General features: G+C 35.3%; 1 protein-coding gene across 6 annotated transcripts in view; it reads right to left on the bottom strand.

Annotated features, from left to right (window-relative positions):
- LOC120767851 (alpha-tocopherol transfer protein-like) overlaps window positions 1-19,649 on the bottom strand; it is a 64,485-nt gene that overhangs the window by 7,566 nt on the left and 37,270 nt on the right. For 4 of the 6 annotated variants that reach the window (XM_040094156.1, XM_040094151.1, XM_040094155.1 and 1 more), the window contains one exon: window positions 4,500-4,679. In XM_040094156.1, coding sequence (XP_039950090.1) covers window positions 4,500-4,668 — 169 coding nt within the window. In that variant the 5' untranslated portion in view covers window positions 4,669-4,679. Of the gene's footprint in view, window positions 1-4,499; window positions 4,680-11,156; window positions 11,252-19,649 lie in introns of those variants that run through there. The other 2 variants (XM_040094152.1, XM_040094154.1) reach the window with 2 other exon arrangements.

Below are 19,649 nucleotides of genomic sequence, written 5' to 3'. Positions count from 1 at the left end.
TGTTACTATTCAATTGACCTTTTAATTCAAATTCGTCGATGATTGAACAACATTAAATTGTTGTGCTGAAGGTATTTAACAATGCTTAATTTGCTTAAAAAGTAAGGTCTAGAATAAATAAATCCATTAGCTTTCCAATAGCTGGCTATAGTAATCTGTAACTCGCGTTGTGTAAGTGCGATCGAGAAAAAATAAACGAAAATGCAAACCAGGCGACTGAAAATGTGAATATCCCGATACTGTAACAGCCAATTCCGCGAAATTTTGATTTCGTCGATACCATACCGGTAATCCAGGTGGCCTATTGTTAAAAAAGTCGATAAAATAATGAAAATCGTTGAGTCCGTTCGTCTTGTAAGCTCTGTTTGTATGTATTGACCCGCAGCTAAACATTGAACAAAAAGTATTAAAAAGCTATATGTATGGGTGGCATACGAAATAAAGCAAAAAGAAATGTATGGACCGATTTTCTATCTCTGAATCGCTGTTTAATCGAGGCGCAAACGGTGGCCAAGTCTGTATGAAGACCCGAAATGTTTTAATTGTTTGGTGGAATCGACAGGTAATCATCTATTATGAGGTGCTGCTCTACAGCCAAACTGCTAAAAAGTAAACATCAGAATGGGGCCAGCTTTGGCGAAAAAGAAAAAAAATTGTGTTCCAACAGGGTAACGCCGGGCCAAACTTTCTGATAGTGACTCGCCAGTAACTACAAAAGCTTGGGAAGAGGTTCTTATGCAGCCAACTTTCAAACCGGATCTGGCAGCAATGATTACTACCTGTTCCTGCCTATGGTAAACATTTTTTCTGGTAAAAAGTGTTTATTGCAAAAATAATGGATCGCTTTTAACCAGACTTTTTACGTTCTATTTGCTTAATTACATTATGGGTACAATTAAGCGGGTAATACTGTACTTGTATGTGTAGTGTTTCAGATGTACTTTTATCTGTTTAAAAAAATATTGCTAATTAAATACATGCTTAATTGAAAACCTTATTGCAGTTATTAAAATAGTGTATGAGAAAAATAAATGTTCAGTTTGTCTGGGAATTTTTGAAAGTTCTGATTTTGTAGGAAGTTAAATGGCCGTTCGCATGTCAACTGTAAATTACAACACTAAACGCGTCACTTTACAGTAATTGCTATGACAATATTTGCAAATACCATTTATGTTATGCCAAAAGTAGAAAGTTTAGAAACAAAAAAATTAAATGCTCAGCTATTTAGTGACAATTGTGGAAATTATTTACACATACATACATATGTAAATACAGAGAAGTTCATAGTTCAAATGTGAACTGACAAATATTTGTTTTTAGTATTGATTTATAATTTCACAGTCAAGTGGCAGTGTTTATGGTGTTGAAGCTTTCTAATTGTTTTTCTAGAAGTTGTTAACAACTTGTGCGGTAATTAAAAAGATTATTGACGTAATTTTATGCTTGAAATTTACAGTCATATACAGAGAAACAATTCCCTAAATGTTAAATAAAACAAGTAAGGAAGAGCTAAGTTCGGGTGTCACCGAACATTTTAAACATTAACATTATCCGTCATTTACATATTTTTCAAATACCGTATTTTTGTAAAGTTTTATTCCGCTATCATCATTGGTTCCTATTGTATGTATATATTATACAGAGGAGGCATCAGATGGAATTCAAAATAGCGTTATATTGGAAGAAGGCGTGGTTGTGAACCGATTTCACCTATATCGTACATGTCATCAGGGTGTTAAGAAAATATTATATACCGAATTTCATTGAAATCGGTCGAGTAGTTCCTGAGATATGGTTTTTGGTCCATAAGTGGGCGAGGCCACGCCCATTTTCAATTTTTAAAAAAAGCCTGGGTGCAGCTTCCTTCTGCAATTTCTTCCATAAAATTGAGTGTTTCTGACGTTTTTTGTTAGTCGGTTAACGCACTTTTAGTGATTTTCAACATCACCTTTGTATGGGAGGTGGGCGTGGTTATTATCCGATTTCTTCCATTTTTGAACTGTATAGGAAATGCCTCAAGGAAACGACTCTATAGAGTTTGGTTGACATAGCTATAGTAGAAAAAACTTAGTATGCGGCGGGTCCACTCCCCCTTTTCCAAAGAAATTACGTCCAAATATGACCCTCCCTAATGCGATCCTTTGTACCAAATTTCACTTTAATATCTTTATTTATGGCTTGGTTATGACACTTTATAGGTTTTCGGTTTTCGCCATTTTGTGGGCGAGGCAGTGGGGCGATTTTGCCCATCTTCGAACTTAACCTTCTTATGGAGCCAAGAAATACGTGTACCAAGTTTCATCACGATATCTCAATTTTTACTCAAGTTACAGCTTGCACGGACGGACGGACAGACAGACATCCGGATTTCAACTCTACTCGTCACCCTGATCACTTTGGTATATATAACCCTATATCTGACTCTTTTAGTTTTAGGACTTACAAAAAACCTTTATGTGAACAAAACTATAATACTCTCCTTAGCAACTTTGTTGCGAGAGTATAATTAAAATACGTACGTTCCATTGCCCGAACATGTAGAAGTTCGAATAGCAATTACCCGTCTGAAGGACAACAAAGCGGCGGGGGCCGTTGGATTGCTAGCCGAGCTATTCAAACATGGCAGCGAAGAACTGATAAGGTGCACGCATCAGCTTCTTTGTAGAATATGGTCGGAAGGGCACACCAATCCATAAAAAGGAGACCCCACAATATGTGCCAATTACCATGGCATAAGCCTCCACAAACATCACATATAAGGTTCTATCGACTGCACCGTGTGAAAGATTAAAGTCCACCGTCAACAAACTGATTGGACCTTATCAGTGTGGCTTTAGATCTGGAAAATCAACAACTGACCAGATATTCACCATGCGTCAAATCTTGAAAGGGACTCGTGAAAAAAACAAATCTTCGTCGATTTCAAAGCTGCTTTTGACAGAACGAAAAGGAGCTGGCTTTATGCCGTATGACGATGAGCAATACCAAAAGTTCCGTCAGCTTCGGAAAATATGTCGTTTCAGACAAGGCGACTTCCTATCGTGCGACTTCACTGCAATCTACTGCTGGAGAAATTAATTAGAGCTACAGAACTGAATAGAGAAGGTACCATCTTCTATAAGAATGTACAACTGCTCGTGTACGCCGAAGAAATAGATATCATTGGGCTCAACATCCGCGCCGTTAGTTTTGCTTCCTCCGGATTGAATAAGGAAGCGATGCAAATGGGTGTGGCAGTAAACGAGGGCAAGACAAAATATCTCCTGTCATCATCTACGTCACTGTTGACAACGTCCAGTGTGCTGAATGTGGGTATCTGCTAACGGCAGCCTTACCCCACGGCGCTCAAAAGCACAGCGGATCAAATCAATAGGTTGATCAGCATCTTGAAAATGGCAGGATTTTTTAGTACCAATTGGCAGTATGGAATGGGCACACTAATTATATTAGTGGGGCTCGAGACCCAACTAAAACCACTGTCGTACTTTGGATCCGGCACCCGGTTGCAATACAACTCCACATTCAGCTGACAAAGTTTCAGTCAGGTTTTAACCATAACTACAACGATACTCCCCAAAAGGCCAGTCCGCGTGAGCAGGTTGGAACGAACTTCAAGGGCTCCTGCTCCCCGTGGTACCAGCAATAAGTCTCCGGTCAGAGCTCGTAGCTGAAACTACTACCAGTTGAGCTGTTATACTGCTCTGGGCATTACACACACATACACCATTCGCACAAGAAGCACTTAAAACAATGAAACATGCTGATAGAGCCATCATCAGAAAAAGCATGATTGATCCTTTTAACACTTCCCGATAGAATATGGCTAAAATGAATAACTTAGGTTTAGCGTATCCAGTAGACTTATACGAAGACGTCTCATTGACACTCAGGGGTTTAAACGAATTAGTCGAAAAAAACATTGCTGCCTAAAAAAACATAAGAGCACGGTTGAACATTGCTAATAAACATTTAGAAAAGGACGACAAATTTTAGAAAAGAGTACTTTGGAGTGATGAAGCAAAGGTGAATCGTATTGCATCTGTTGGACAACGATTTGTCTCTCGCCCCAGGTGCCAGGCATAGAATTGTAGTTACACCACAGAAAACATTAAGCAGTCGAAGGTAGGGTGATTGTCTGGAGAGCGTATTTGGCGTTGGATCATTGGTAAGGATAGATGGCAGTATGGACCAATTTCATTCTCAAAAATACTATGGAAATATTCGAATCGATGCCTGTGAATTGGATTTTGGATTGGATCCAAAGCACGCAGCTAAAAATTTGAAGAATTGGCTCATTGAAAATTTATGGTGCAATGTTAAGATGCGAATTGCTAATAAAAGATTCAAAAATGCTGAGGATGTTTGAATTGGTATCGAGTAGGCATGGTACGCAATTCTACAAAGCAGCTGCCAGAAGTTAGTGGAGAGTTTGGCCCGACGATGCGAAGTAATTTTGAGAAATTATGGGCAAACTACAAAGTATTAACGTGAGTGCTTACCTTCCAATAACTGCCTTAGTTCTTTAGTCGCCGCTTCTTTATTTTCTGGCGTTTCGCGTAGCTCCTTTAGGGCCACTTCCTTGGCACGTTCTGTAGGTTCGCCCAATTCAAATTGCAGCGTATACTCGCCCAATTGCACGGCGGGCAGTTCGGTAACCTCGGAAAGCATCGTTGGGATCCCTGAAAAATAAAAGAAGAATTTAGTGATAAATTCAAATTAGTATTTGCATAAAAATATTTGCTATATTTGCTAGAACCATATTCAATATTCAATTTAAGTTCTCCGCAGTACTTGTATTTCTCTATTATATTGTATTTTTTTTTGTCGAGCCTCTCTACGGCTAGTAGGTTGTGCAGCTCATCTACCAATATCGAAGTAATCGTAATATGATTTGATTAAGTTAAATATATAGAATTTTTAAGTAAACCGTATACACCGCACTGCTTGATTAAGATTTGGCTCTTAGTACTTAGCACTAAAGCTTCAAATGTTTTTTTTACAATTGATCTAACGGGTCTTCCTTAGCCTTTGAACCTAAGCCTTCTGAATGTTTTAGGGTTTGTTAGCAATATCATTTAACAAAAGGTAAAACAAGTCAAAGAGCGTGTGTTTTCTTTATCAGCATCTAGCTATCCGACTTGTTTAGCTGTGTGTTAGAGAGAGTGCCCTTATCCTAATTTCATCAGATTGAGAACGAGTTGGTAATTCACGGTCCACTTGCTCTTTAGAGTTCAATCTATGAACCTTTCTGTGAATCAGTAGTTGTGTGCCTGCGAGATCCTGAATTGGAGTTGAAAGTCCTGTGCTACTATTCGCTCTTAGCAAGGTTCATCTCACCGCAATTGGAGGTGTTGTCACTGGATATTGTTCAATAAGCAAACATGAGGCGAGGCTACATATTTTGTCCGTTACAAATTGCAAATGTTATATGAAGGAAGGCGAGCTGATATCATTTAGATATTTCTAAACTGTACAGCTTTTGTCAGACTAAGCTTAAAACATCTCGGTGGACACATCTTCGCGAACATAATGAAGCAAAGTGTCTGGGATTGATATTCATGGCCTTAACGAATTTGTGGTAAGCTCAAAACGCTTCGTAGATCCATAAGGTTCCACTGATATCTGGGAATTTTGAGATTAACAAAGAACTCGCACTCACAAGAGATCCAGGAAACAGGAAGCATGTTGGGAATTAGGCAAAAAAACATTAAGTTTATGATAAGGCATACAGTACATGAGTTTGATAGAACATAATTATGAAAAATTAGACAAGTCTCAGGTGCTTTATAGTTGCCATATCTAGACTTCATCGAAATTCTTCTTAGATTTTTCCAAACTTCGATGTTTGTCTAATTAATGTCACCATATCGAAGTTCAAAGTCGAGAGAAACCTGCAAGGTTCAAAACTGATATTTTAGCCAAAGGAAATAATGATTTTTAAGTCGGTCAGCTTGGCTTCTGTCATCCAAAGCTCTCAAGAGTTTCGTGTAGTATCTTATGCGATATTCGTTGTTGCAATCGTAAACTCGAATAAATTTGTCGTAGAATTTTTCTCGCGAACACTGACTGGAAACCCAATTTCTTTTTAATTTGTTTAATGGTTAGTGGATTCTGCATAACTCTCTCTTAGTTAATCTGGAAACTCATTAAAAGGTGGTTCAAACCCTTTAAATAATTACAGTTTAAACGTAATTAAGGAAACCAATGTTGTTAATTTCTTAACAGATTTATAAGCCAATCTTATCAGCGTATTATTTAGGACCCGCCTAAAGCTTTAAAATTGTCTCTAAATTGGAGTACAGTCTTTTTTACTTGTACTATTTATGTTTCTCTCAACAGAAAACATGCTATGTCATCACTTAATGTTAGCCCTTTTGACACCGTCGCTGGGTCAAACTGGTTTCCATCTTACTTCACCAACTTCAGTCTGGTTAACTTGAACATGACACAAAGTCAGATGATAAAAAAAAACATTTGAACTTTGCGCAGCTAATTAAACTTATGAAAGAGTCTACTTAAAATGTTTGTGCAAAGCCAACAAACTATTTAAGTGAGTACACAGAAATTAAGGTCATTCGAGGGCTTTCATGTACACATGTTAGATGACTGAGCTAAAATGAGTTACTTCGGCATGAAATGTAAAAAAAAAAAGATGACGAGTATAGTAAGGTCTCACATGTATTTTATAGAGTAAGTTTGTAAAAAAAGTAAATAAATTAAAAACGCTGTCAGTACCGAGTTTGATTGAGAGCAACTTCAACAGTTTGATTTTAAAATGTGGTGACTAATTGGTTTAATTTGCGAACTGTGGTTTGAAGTAGTCTGGTTGTAGTCATTCATTTGTTGTATTAATAAATTAAACATTATTTCAATTGCGTTCCTAGACATAATTTCAACTTTAAATTAAAAGCTTCTAATAATTTTTAGAGATGTATGCACAACGTTTAACCGTAGAACAAAGGCGGAAAGGTGTAACTTTATAGAATTCTCAAAGTCGGCAACTGGATGCTTTTCAGTGTTGCTTCAAGTGGTGGCTGGAGTGGAGATTTATGCCAAATCATATCAAAGTCTTCATTTTAGAGCGTGAAAAGAAGACATTTTATTGGTTTAAGGGTTTATTGAATGCGGCTAACAGACCAAGAAGACTGCGGGAAATGAATTAAGCAAGGGCACCAGAGAAACAATGGAACATCTTTTTTAAACTTGTCCCGCATTGGCACGACTACACGGTCAGCATCTGGGCTGCCCACGGTATGATACACTGGAGGAGGTATCGATAGTGAGGCCACAGAGTCTGTTAAAATACGCGTCATGCGCAGGTATTCTAAAGGATGTCTACACTTCACGGACCTAGTAACCGAACTTCTTCCGGTGTCACTAAAGACCAACACAAACGGTTCATTGACCTAACACAAACGGTTTAACCTAGAAAAATTCGTCTTTGAAAGGATTAATTATAAAATTTAAATTAAGTTCTAGCCACAAACTTAAAAATGTGCATATTTTAACTTTTTGGTGCCAAAACGATGCAAAATTTCGAAAAAAATATATGAGAATTAAAAATAAATTTTCAATACAGTTTTCTCAACAATCAACTAAACGATACAATTCGAGTTTTATGCAAGAGTTTGCTTACAATTGCTAGTTCATGGAATAATATTACAGCTGCAGAATCGTTGGACATGCTGAAGGTGTAAAATCATCCCAAAAGCCTTTCGACTGCGAGTCCTCCTTAAATTCCTGTTAATGACGATTAAAAGTGGAAAAAGATCGAAAAAGTTAAAGAAACAAATGAAATATCAGAGCGTCTCAACTTCTATGGATCAAAACAGTTAAAGAAGCAGTGCTTGAAACTCGTCGTGTTGGCATAAGAGAAATAGCAGAGGATCGCAACATCGCTGGATCGACTCAACACATCTTGGTTAATGTTTTGGGTAGGAAGCGTGTCAATGCTAGACTCAGGCCAAAATACTTGAATCCTTTGCAAAATGACGTCGTGTGGAATATTGCTTGACAACGTAGCTGAGGCTCTACAATCATAAAACGTGTCATTGCTATCGATTTATGAATATGACGTCGAAAAAAGAGCCGGAAAAAACAGAGAGAATTTGCTGAAGTCATCTTCTTCTTAATTGGCGTAGACACCGCTTACGCGATTATAGCCGAGTTAACAACAGCGCGCCAGTCGTTTCTTCTTTTCGCCACGTGGCGCCAATTGGATATTCCAAGCGAAGCCAGGTCCTTCTCCACTTGGTCCTTCCAACGGAGTGGAGGTCTTCCTCTTCCTCTGCTTCCCCCGGCGGGTACTGCGTCGAATACTTTCAGAGTGTTTTCGTCCATCCGGACAACATGACCTAGCCAGCGTAGCCGCTGTCTTTTAATTCGCTGAACTATGTCGATGTCGTCGTATATCTCGTACAGCTCATCGTTCCATCGAATGCGGTATTCGCCGTGGCCGACGCGCAAAGGACCATAAATCTTTCGCAGAACTTTTCTCTCGAAAACTCGCAACGTCGACTTGCCCTCGTTCACTGCCAGACCCATTAGTTTTGCTTCCTTGTCCAGTCTAGAGAAAGCAGAACTAACGGCGGGGGTGTTAAGGCCGATGATATCTATATCATACCATCCTCCAACTCAGTAATTTACATATACGATTCCTCGAATTTTACGACGAGTGAAATTATTCAACAATGAAGTTCTGGTGCCTAAGCATTCAGAATGTTGGAAAAGGCCTTCAATGATAATTGTTTGTCGCGAGCAAGTGTTTTTGATTGGTACAAGTTATTCAAAGAGGGTCGAGAACACGTTGACGACGAACTACTTGTACTATGTTGGAATATCGGAAGGATCAGTGAAAACCATTTTGGAGGATCATTTAGGGCAAAGAAAAGTGAATGTACGATTGGTTCCAAACTCACTAAATTTTTTTGAATCTATGAAACAATGCTTTCCGACTACCAGGATGTTATGAAATGTATTATTACTGGCGATGAGTCTTGGATTTATGCTTACGACCAAAAAACAGACGATTAATCGGCCGAATATCGCGGCAACGGTGAGCCGAAGCCGAAGTCGAAAAAACGCCGTGAAAGCAGGTCAAAAATCAACGTTATGTTGACAGTTTTCTTCGATTATCGAAGTGTAGTGCACTCTGAATTTCTTCCGACCGGCCAAACTGACAAAAAGTAATACTATTTGAGTGTTATGTGTCGTTTACACGAAGCTATTCGTAAAAAGAGGCCGGTACTACGGGCCGACAACTACTGGTTTTTGCACCGTCGCATATTGCATTGATTCTTCGTGAGTTTCCAAATTTTCAACCAATATCGTGCCGCAACCACCGTATTCTACTGTGTGAAAGATTGAAGCCCACTGCCAACAAACTGATTGGACCTTATCAGTGTGGCTTCAGACCTGGCAAATCAACAACCGACCAGATATTCACCATGCGCCAAATCTTGGAAAAGACCCGTGAAAGAAGAATCGACACACACCACCTCTTCGTCGATTTCAAAGCTGCTTTCGACAGCACGAAAAGGAGCTGCCTTTATGCCGCGATGTGTGAATTTGGTATCCCCGCAAAACTAATACGGCTGTGTAAACTGACGTTGAGTAACACCAAAAGCTCCGTCAGAATCGGGAAGGACCTCTCCGAGCCGTTCGATACCAAACGAGGTTTCAGACAAGGTGACTCCCTATCGTGCGACTTCTTCAACCTGCTTCTGGAGAAAATAGTTCGAGCTGCAGAACTAAATAGAGAAGGTACCATCTTCTATAAGAGTGTACAGCTGCTGGTGTATGCCGATGACATTGATATCATCGGCCTCAACACCCGCGCCGTTAGTTCTGCTTTCTGCAGGCTGGACAAGGAAACACAGAAAATGGGTCTGGCAGTAAACGAGGGCAAAACGAAATATCTCCTGTCATCAAACAAACAGTCATCGCACTCGCGACTTGGCTCTCACGTCACTGTTGACAGTCATAACTTTGAAGTTGTAGATAATTTCGTCTATTTAGGAACCAGCATTAACACCACCAACAATGACAGCCTGGAAATCCAACGCAGGGTTGCTCTTGCGAACAGGTGCTACTTCGGACTGAATAGGCAATTGAAAAGTAAAGTCCTCTCTCGACGAACAAAAGCTAAACTCTATAAGTCGCTCATAATTCCCGTCCTGCTATATGGTGCAGAAGCTTTGGCGATGACAACAACCCATGAGTCGACGTTACGAGTTTTCGAGAGAAAAATTCTGCGAAAGATTTATGGTCCTTTGCGCATTGGCCACGGCGAATATCGCATTCGATGGAACGATGAGCTGTACGAGATATACGATGACATTGACATAGTTCAGCGAATTAAAAACAGCGGCTACGCTGGCTAGGTCATGTTGTCCGGATGGACGAAAACTCTGAAAGTATTCGACGCAGTACCCGCCGGGGAAAGCAGAGGAAGAGGAAGACCTCCACTCCGTTGGAAGGACCAGGTGGAGAAGGACCTGGCTTCGCTTGGATTATCCAATTGGCGCCACTTAGCGAAAAGAAGAAACGACTGGCGCGCTGTTGTTAACTCGGCTATAATCGCGTAAGCGGTGTCTACGCCAATTAAGAAGAAGAAGAATGCGGGATTACTTTGAGTGGGATGATTTTGAAGAATAAATTAAGAATTTTAAAATTATGAATAAAGTCTTTTTTTTTATATTATGAATAAGGTCTTACTATTTTTTGCTCATAGCAGTATTTTAATATTACCTTACACAAAAATATTTTGTGTTCAAAATTTTGTTCAATAATGTTTAATTACAAATATGATCTGTGGACGTTGCGAACAATACATACATTCTTGCAGCATGATATTTATATATAATTCCAGTGCGATAAAATTTTTAACCTTCGGAAAATCTGTTGGGTTAATTAATAACTTTCCAAGCACCGGACGAGTTAATTACCAATTTATATACACAACGTGTTGGTAATATGCTTTGCGCAGTTAATATATTCATAAATATATAATTTAATATTTTAATAATAATAATTGCGGATATAAAAATTAATTTCGAGTAAAACCCTTCACAAGCCATACACACTAGTTTTTACCGCACAATATCAGAGTTGACAATTTGTTCAACAGTTAATCAGTTAATTGCACAATTACTTACTCATTTTGCTGTATTTTAATTACTATGGTTTGTTGCTGCTTTTTCCGTGAATTTTTTTCAAATTATTTTTTCCAATCACTGTAATTGCAAATTAATTGTTTGTGGATAAAATATGGCTGAGTTTAATTGCGCATTAATGTATATATTTTCTATGTATTTATGCTAAATGCGTTAAAACGATTTTTTTTAGTTTTATAATTATTTATTTATATATACATACATATGTATTCATTATTTATTTAAACTTTTTGCAACACTTGAGAAACTTGCGTAAAATTGCGGAGAAAAAGTAAGGCTGCCACTAATTGGGTTGATATCAACACTATTACGTTGAATGATGCATATTTTCTATGCACTGAACTTTCAAGAGCTTCGCTCTCTGGCACCGATACAAATGCCCTGCCTTTTTGCTAGTTATTTATATGGAATTTCCCCGCTTTGGCTAACAAATGCCAACCTTGACATTGGAAAGAAACAGATACAATTTGCGAAGGCGCTGTTTAAAATAGTAAAAAAGAAGCATAGCAAAGCAGCAATAACAATAAAATCGCAAACAAACTTGAACTCGCACACGAATTGTAAATGCAGTAAATTCAAAAAATTCGCATTATATTCGCATTATTTATGACACTCTTAAAATGTTTGAAAAACGGTGTGCTGGTAGGCTACCTTATTGCTTTTATGATAATAAGCTGAAATGGTGCAATTGCTGGTCTATAAAAGGTCTAATTTTATAATTTTGTATAGATTTAATTACACTAGTTAACAAATTGCTTTTTTTTTTTTGAATTTTTAATGATAAAATCGATCAATCTGCATGGTCTAGTATTGAAATTCGGCTCGAATTGTTTTATGACAATATATAAAATCGTATGAAAACTTGTCTTAGCCCACATACTTATAACTAATATGTGGATTTTCGAACATCTGCTTGACTTTTTCCCTTATATATATGTACATAGTATATTGTTCAATATCTGAGGTATCTTATGGAACTCAGAGTGCCACTATTTATGGTAATGAATAATACTGAAACTGGATAAAATCGATTTTTTTAACTAAACTGAACTTTTTTAACTCATTTTTAAATTAATTTCAAGAACCTTATTTTATTTAATTAAATTACACTAGTCAACATACTCTAGTTATTTTTAATAGTAATACTGTACTTTTCCTAACTATATTTTAAATTAATTTCAAGAACATTATTTTATTTAATTGAAATACACTAGTCAACATATTCTAGTTATTTTTAATAAACTGAACTTTTTTACTCTTTTTTAAATTAACCTTATTTTATTTAATTAAATTACACTAGTCAACATATTCTAGTTATTTTTAATAAACTGAACTTTTTTAACTCATTTTTAAATTAATTTCATGAACATTATTTTATTTAATTATATACACTAGTCAACATACTCTAGTTATTTTTAATAAACTGTATTTTTCCTAACTATGTTTTAAATTAGTTTCTACAATTTTATTTTCTTTAATGAAATACACTAGTCAACATATTCGCGTTTTTTCGTTTAATTATAACAAGAACTGCTATTTTTAACACTCATGTAAATTTTTAATAAACTGAACTTCTAAATATATTTTATTGCATTAATTGCTACAATTTTATTTGCTTAATGAAATTACACCAGTCAACATATTCACTATTTTTTTCTAATTCTGATAAAACCGAATTTTTGTAACAATCTTTTAAATTAATTATTGTAAAATTTACACACACAAAAGTTTTCCATACCAGCATTTGATTCCGATCGTTCAGTTTGTATGGTAGCTATCTGCTATAGTTAACCGATCTGTTCAATTTCTTCGGAGATTACATTGTTGCCTTAGAAAATAATCGAACCAAATTTGGTGAAGATACATTGGCAAATGTGAAAGTTTTCCATACAAGAACTTGATTCCGATCGTTCAGTTAATATGGCAGCTATATGTTATAGTGGTCCGATATCGGGTGTTCCGACAAATGAGCAGCTTCTTGAAGAGAAAATGACGTTTGCAAAATTTCAAAAGGATATCTTAAAAACTGAGGGGACTAGTTCGTATATATGTATACAGACAGACGGACAAGGCTAAATCGACTCAGCTCGACATACTGATCAGTTATATATGTATATACTTTATAGGGTCTCCGACGCTTCCTTCTGGATGTTACAAACTTCGTGACAAACTTAATATACCCTGTTCAGGGTATAAAAATATAATAAAGCTAATTCAAATTTGAGGTACACTAATCATCATAGTCGTTATTTTCTTTAATTGAAATAATAAAATTTATTGTTTCATGGTTTCACCACTTCTAATATTATTATTGTCAAATTTACACAGAAATTCCTTTACACTAGTCAACATATTCGATTTAATATTAATTAAAAAAAAATAAACACAAATTCAAACCTCGCTTTTTCTCTACTATTTTTAATGACTAAATATAATAAAGTCAACACAGCATTTGAGATACACTAATCAACATAGTCGTTATTTTCTTCAATAAAAAAAACAAAATACTTCTTAATATTTGTTTTTTTTGATTTGATTTAATTTAAATTTTACAAAACTGAAACTTAATTTATCCTTTACTATTTTTTAAATTAATTGTTAAAGTATTAACTGGGCAATTCAGGCACACTAGTCAACATACTGCATAGCTTTTGTAAATTTAAAAAACATTGCACTTATTAACAATTATTCCTTTTTAGTTTCAACAAGTTTAAAAACTAATTAATGTAAAATTAACGCAAAAATTCAATTACACTAGTCAACCTATTCGACATAAATTAATTTTAATAAATCAATCTAAAAATCCTACTTTTTTTGCATATAATTTTTTGGAAATATTGTTATAATATTAATTTCACGTACACTGGTCAACGTAGTAAAATTTTTTTTCTAAGTCTGCTAAAAATGTATAAAACAAAAAAAAACAAAAAAAAATATTAATTTTTTTTCCTTCCATTTTATGTAAAAAAAGGGGAAAAATATTATTAAAAACCTCTGAAACAAAAAAAAAAGTATTTTGAATAATTGTAATCAATTAGGGAAAATTGGGGAGATACAAATCGAACAAGCAACTCGCATAAATCACATATACTCTATTAGTTAGCAACAATTAGAGTTCTGCAACCCATAATTGAACTTCGTTCGAAAGTAAGGAATTTGTCATACCTTATAGTGTGTAAATTTAACTAGTAATCTGTGAATCTATCATATTGATATAAAACTTTCAGCATATGACAATATAAGCCACCTGCGGCGTTCAACTAAACTCGTAAAATACGATTAATATCGCTGTGTGCAATGCTATTATATCAATAAAATCATAAATTTTCAACCTTTCCGTTCAAACAACTAATCAAATAAATAAAAATACAAGTTAAGGGGGTATAACTAGATAAAACAAAATATATACATATATACATATATATTTATGTAATTGATAATTTATAGCGTCTACCAATAGGGATGGCGTGATTTTGACACGGTGACCATGTTTGTTTACGTATTTGTGTCGAAGTTCGCTTTAGTAAGGTTTACCATTTTATCTTGTCACGCTTTACTTTGGTTTAGCGCTTGTAAATTGTCGAAGATAATTATGAAAATTCACATTCGTGAAGAAAACGTTAATCGAAAAAACATCTTCTCAGTTGAGGCCTATTTCTAGCTTAAGGGCTTCGTCAACAAACAAAATTGTCCCCGCAAAAGTTGACCGTGCGGATTGTTGTATCACGGCATCATCGGACCTTATTTCTTACAAATTGCGGCATGAAATGCCGTTACCATCAATAGCCAACCGACTTATTTTTCCGGAAATCTAAGGAAATCGACGCAGAGAATCTCTACATTCAACGTGACAGTGCGCCGCCTCGATTTTCGTCGAGGATTGACCGGGTCAAATAGCCGCCAAGAGCCCCGGGTCATCGAAAATTGGCATGAAATGGCATAAAATTATCTACATAACAAAAAAAAAAAACACTTAAACCAAATTTGAGTATTTTATTTCATTTTAACATCACGTCGTTCTTGTTGGTAGACCCTTTATGAAACTTGAAAGAGATAATTTTCTGACTTTACTCCACCGAGGTTTGTAATTTAAACCACTACATAAGGTTGTTGCTTCTGAGATAGTTCCCATGTTGTTAAGCAGCAACCGGTATATAGATAGTACATTGTCATCACATTTGATGAATTATATCGTGTGATTTTTTAAGAGCTTGATAACTTTTTTTAAAAAAAAAACGCATAAAATTTGCAAAATCTCATCGGTTCTTTATTTGAAACGTTAGATTGGTTCATGACATTTACTTTTTGAAGATAATTTCATTTAAATGTTGAATGCTGCGTCTTGGTGGTCCATTCGGAAAGTCAATTTTGGGCAACTTTTTCGAGCATTTCGGCCGGAATAGCCCGAATTTCTTCGGAAATGTTGTCTTCCAAAGCTGGAATAGTTGCTGGCTTATTTCTGTAGACTTTAGACTTGACGTAGCCCGTACAAAAATAGTCTAAAGGCGTTAAATCGCATGATCTTGGTGGCCAACTGCCCATGCATCCCGAAAAATGCACTGTTTGGTGTGGTTTGTACGCTGGTGGAATCATTGGACCGTATATTTTCAAAGATGCTGTTGGACGCAACGTTACGGTGAATGGCGATCGCTATCGTTCGATGCTAACAAACTTTTTGTTGCCAAAAATGGAAGAACTGAACTTGGTTGACATGTGGTTTCAACAAGATGGCGCTACATGCCACACAGCTCGCGATTCTATGGCCATTTTGAGGGAAAACTTCGGAGAACAATTCATCTCAAGAAATGGACCCGTAAGTTGGCCACCAAGATCATGCGATTTAACGCCTTTAGACTATTTTTTGTGGGGCTACGTCAAGTCTAAAGTCTACAGAAATAAGCCAGCAACTATTCCAGCTTTGGAAGACAACATTTCCGAAGAAATTCGGGCTATTCCGGCCGAAATGCTCAAAAAAGTTGCCCAAAATTGGACTTTCCGAATGGACCACCTAAGACGCAGCCGCGGTCAACATTTAAATGAAATTATCTTCAAAAAGTAAATGTCATGAACCAATCTAACGTTTCAAATAAAGAACCGATGAGATTTTGCAAATTTTATGCGTTTTTTTTTAAAAAAAAGTTATCAAGCTCTTAAAAAATCACCCGATAACTGTGTTGAAAATCACTACTACGAACAGGCTTTTTTCTAAGACGGAAGAAGGCACCATTGTGGTGAAGAGTGATAGAAAATATGCCAAGAATGTAATTATTTTTAGTTCTTTGGTTTCAGTGCTGTTTAATAGAGGGCCATTATAGAATTAATAGATTATATTTTCCTATATATGTGTGATACTATATGAAAGAACCAGAATCCAAGTAGAGAACTGTTTCCTTATTCCTGCTAGGGCAATATCTGTTGTACGAGAGATCGATTACAGAACCCAGAACCTAGAGCCTAATATTTATAGTTGGTTTAAAATAGGCAATTCACAATATCTTCTGTTGATGAAAATCAGAACCAAACCTTAAGCAGGCTTCAACACTTTTTTCATGATCTTGAGATATACTCTAACATTTTGATCGTTTATTCGCTACTGAACAGACAATATATTTTTCAGTGCAAGAAATTGCATGCCTTAAATTCAATCGTTGGTTTCTGATAGTCGTACTTTTTGACATTTCATATCACTGTTTACAGATTTATCTTAAATGCATCATACTTATATTACTGTTATTTATGGAGAGCTCTCAAACTTGACACCATATTGATTACATATTTCAGTTATACACACATGTCATGCAATATCTTGCGTGTTTGAATTCAACATTTTACGAATTTGTTTCATAGTTTTCATGTGCTTAATCAGCTGTTCAATAGAAGTCAAATATCGACAAACAAAAACTGACGTAAGCTTGCATGATTGGAACTTGCCCACACACTAAGCGAAACCAGTTCACCTGAGACAAGGCATTTATGTATTAATATACTTATTGTATAAGTACATACTGACATACTTATGTATTTCAATCATTGTTTACAAACAAAAATCTAATTTATAACGTGTCAATGTACTCGTATTAATAATAAACAATTTTACAAGTGGAAAATTTAGTAAGTAATGAACAAATTTTTGAAACAAAAGATCGAAGTTTAAATTAATTTTGGTGGAATTTTATGAAAAATAAATTATTCAAAAACGTAAAAAGCTCAGTAATTTAAAAAATTAATCAATATACAAGTTAATAAACACAAAGACACAATAAATCCTATAAGGCCTAATTCTTAAAGCCGTTCCACAAGTTCACTTAACGAATTTTCTGGTGTAATGCATGAAATTACAGAGGTTTCTCGCCCGACTCTAGACTTTTACAATAATTGATAATAATTTCTAACTGAGAACAATGAACTGAGCTATTTAGATATACAAATTGATTACACTACTCAACAAATCTGAACAAAAAAAAATTGCGACTGATGTGTTAAGTGGTCTGTGGGGTATTTGAAGTGTCCTGTTTACGAATTTCAGTTCAAAAATTTTCCAACACGTACAGCTATTTACGTTATTTATTATTTTAGTAAATGATGTGTTTTGAGCCCTACACCCCTTGACTAGAACATAAAAAATCCTACGTGTTTGCAAAGTTTTACTATCATATTCGGTTTTAGGAACCCAAAATTAGCAAGAAACAGCCTCCAGCATCTCAGTCGCAAATTTACAATATGCTGGTGTTATTAGATGAGCATGGAACCATGTGCAGAAGTTCACGCAAGTGAGGAAAGGTCACTGAGTCCCAAGTTCACTTGGGAGCGGCCAGAAACGATTTTTCTATAAATGGCTCAGGCAGCTCTTGACCTCCGGTCTTAGACCAAATATCCTCTGTGCAGCCGAAAAAACATCAGTGAAACATCCCTACCCATGGTTAGGCGCTGAGTTTGGGACCCGCCCTGTAAAAAAACAACCATAACAGGCATAAAAACTAAACTTCCCAAAATTTACGCCCAAAAATTAATTTCGTAGCATTAAGCATCTGCTTACACACAATTTATCGATTATTTGAAATAATTATTCACAAAAGCTTTTCCATTAGTCAATATAAATATTTATTCAGTTGTATTTAAAAATAATTATTGTTTAATTTTGCATGTAAGAACTAGCTCTACACTGTCCATTATAGCTTCGCTGAATGGAGAATGGAGAAATATTTGCGTATATCGGAATTTATTGCGTGTAAGAGGAAATAGTATGTTAATTTCTTTGCAAATAAATATTCTTGTATGTATGTATATATAGAGTATGGATAGTAATAATAGAAATAAATATTTATTTAAATTGCCGGCTTGGTCAACAAACTCAAATTTACACGTGCTCTCACTGAGCTGGTGAGGCGAAAATGAGGAAGAATATGTACTATAGTGTTTATTTGTTTTATTTGAATGGGTTTTGGATAAGGTATTGAGTTTGGCGTCTATTTTTTGATAAGAATTAATCAAATGAAGAGCAAATATATATAAAGAAATGCTTAATACCTTTTACGCGGGAGTATCTTTTTTCCGAGGAGTAACCGAAAATAGCGTCACAATGGCCGAGTTTAAAAGATTTTTTCCCAAAATTTTCAGAATTTCTTTGTTTAATAGTGTATATTTGTAACAATAAACAATTCTAATAAAATATATAAATTTTTTATATGAGAAAGAAATGGTTGAAAAAGGCCTTTTTTACTCGATGTAACCCAAGAAACCACTAATAAATTTTTTAAGAGACAGTTTTTTCAAAATAACAAATTTTATATATTTTTTAAGTTATTATCATAATTTATATTTATATTTAATAAATATTTATAACAATGACCTCACTTACTGATAACAATGTAATACGTTTTATTGCATTTAAATATTTTTTCGTTAATTATTATGTATTATCAATATATAAGTTCAATAATTTTTTGAATTGTCAAGTACGAATATTTATTTACAAGCAAACACTCAAAGTCTGCAATTATTTAATCTCGCAAATTAAAAATATATTATTGAGACAACAACCTTTTAATAGAGCTGCTAATCTTGGTTCAAAAATCAATATGTAAAATAAATATTTATTTTTACTTATTTAAATATGAAGCAGACAGTTCTTGCAAAAAAATATATGGTATGTACTTGAAATAAATGTTTTTATATATTTTTCAAGCTCAACCTCAAGCCCAGCTGCCTAAATTCCGTTCAATTAATCACTTTATGTGAAATCAATAGCCATTTGATTTATAAGAATTAAAAATAGAGGGTTACATCTAATCAGCAGTTTATGATTTTTTCCACACAATTTTTAATTCGGAATAGTCAGTAGTGTTACCTGACAGATTTTTTCTATAAGAATTGGTAACCGATTTCTTCCTAAATTGCTTTTTATACCCTACAAGATTTTTTAAGTTTGCCACGAAGTTTGTATACCCAGCAGGAATCGTCGGAGATTCTATTAAA

This window comes from Bactrocera tryoni, chromosome 2 (assembly GCF_016617805.1).
Source record: "Bactrocera tryoni isolate S06 chromosome 2, CSIRO_BtryS06_freeze2, whole genome shotgun sequence".
Lineage (NCBI taxonomy): Eukaryota > Metazoa > Arthropoda > Insecta > Diptera > Tephritidae > Bactrocera > Bactrocera tryoni.
Note: the sequence above shows the minus strand (reverse complement) of the source record. Positions and strands in the feature narration are given on the sequence as shown.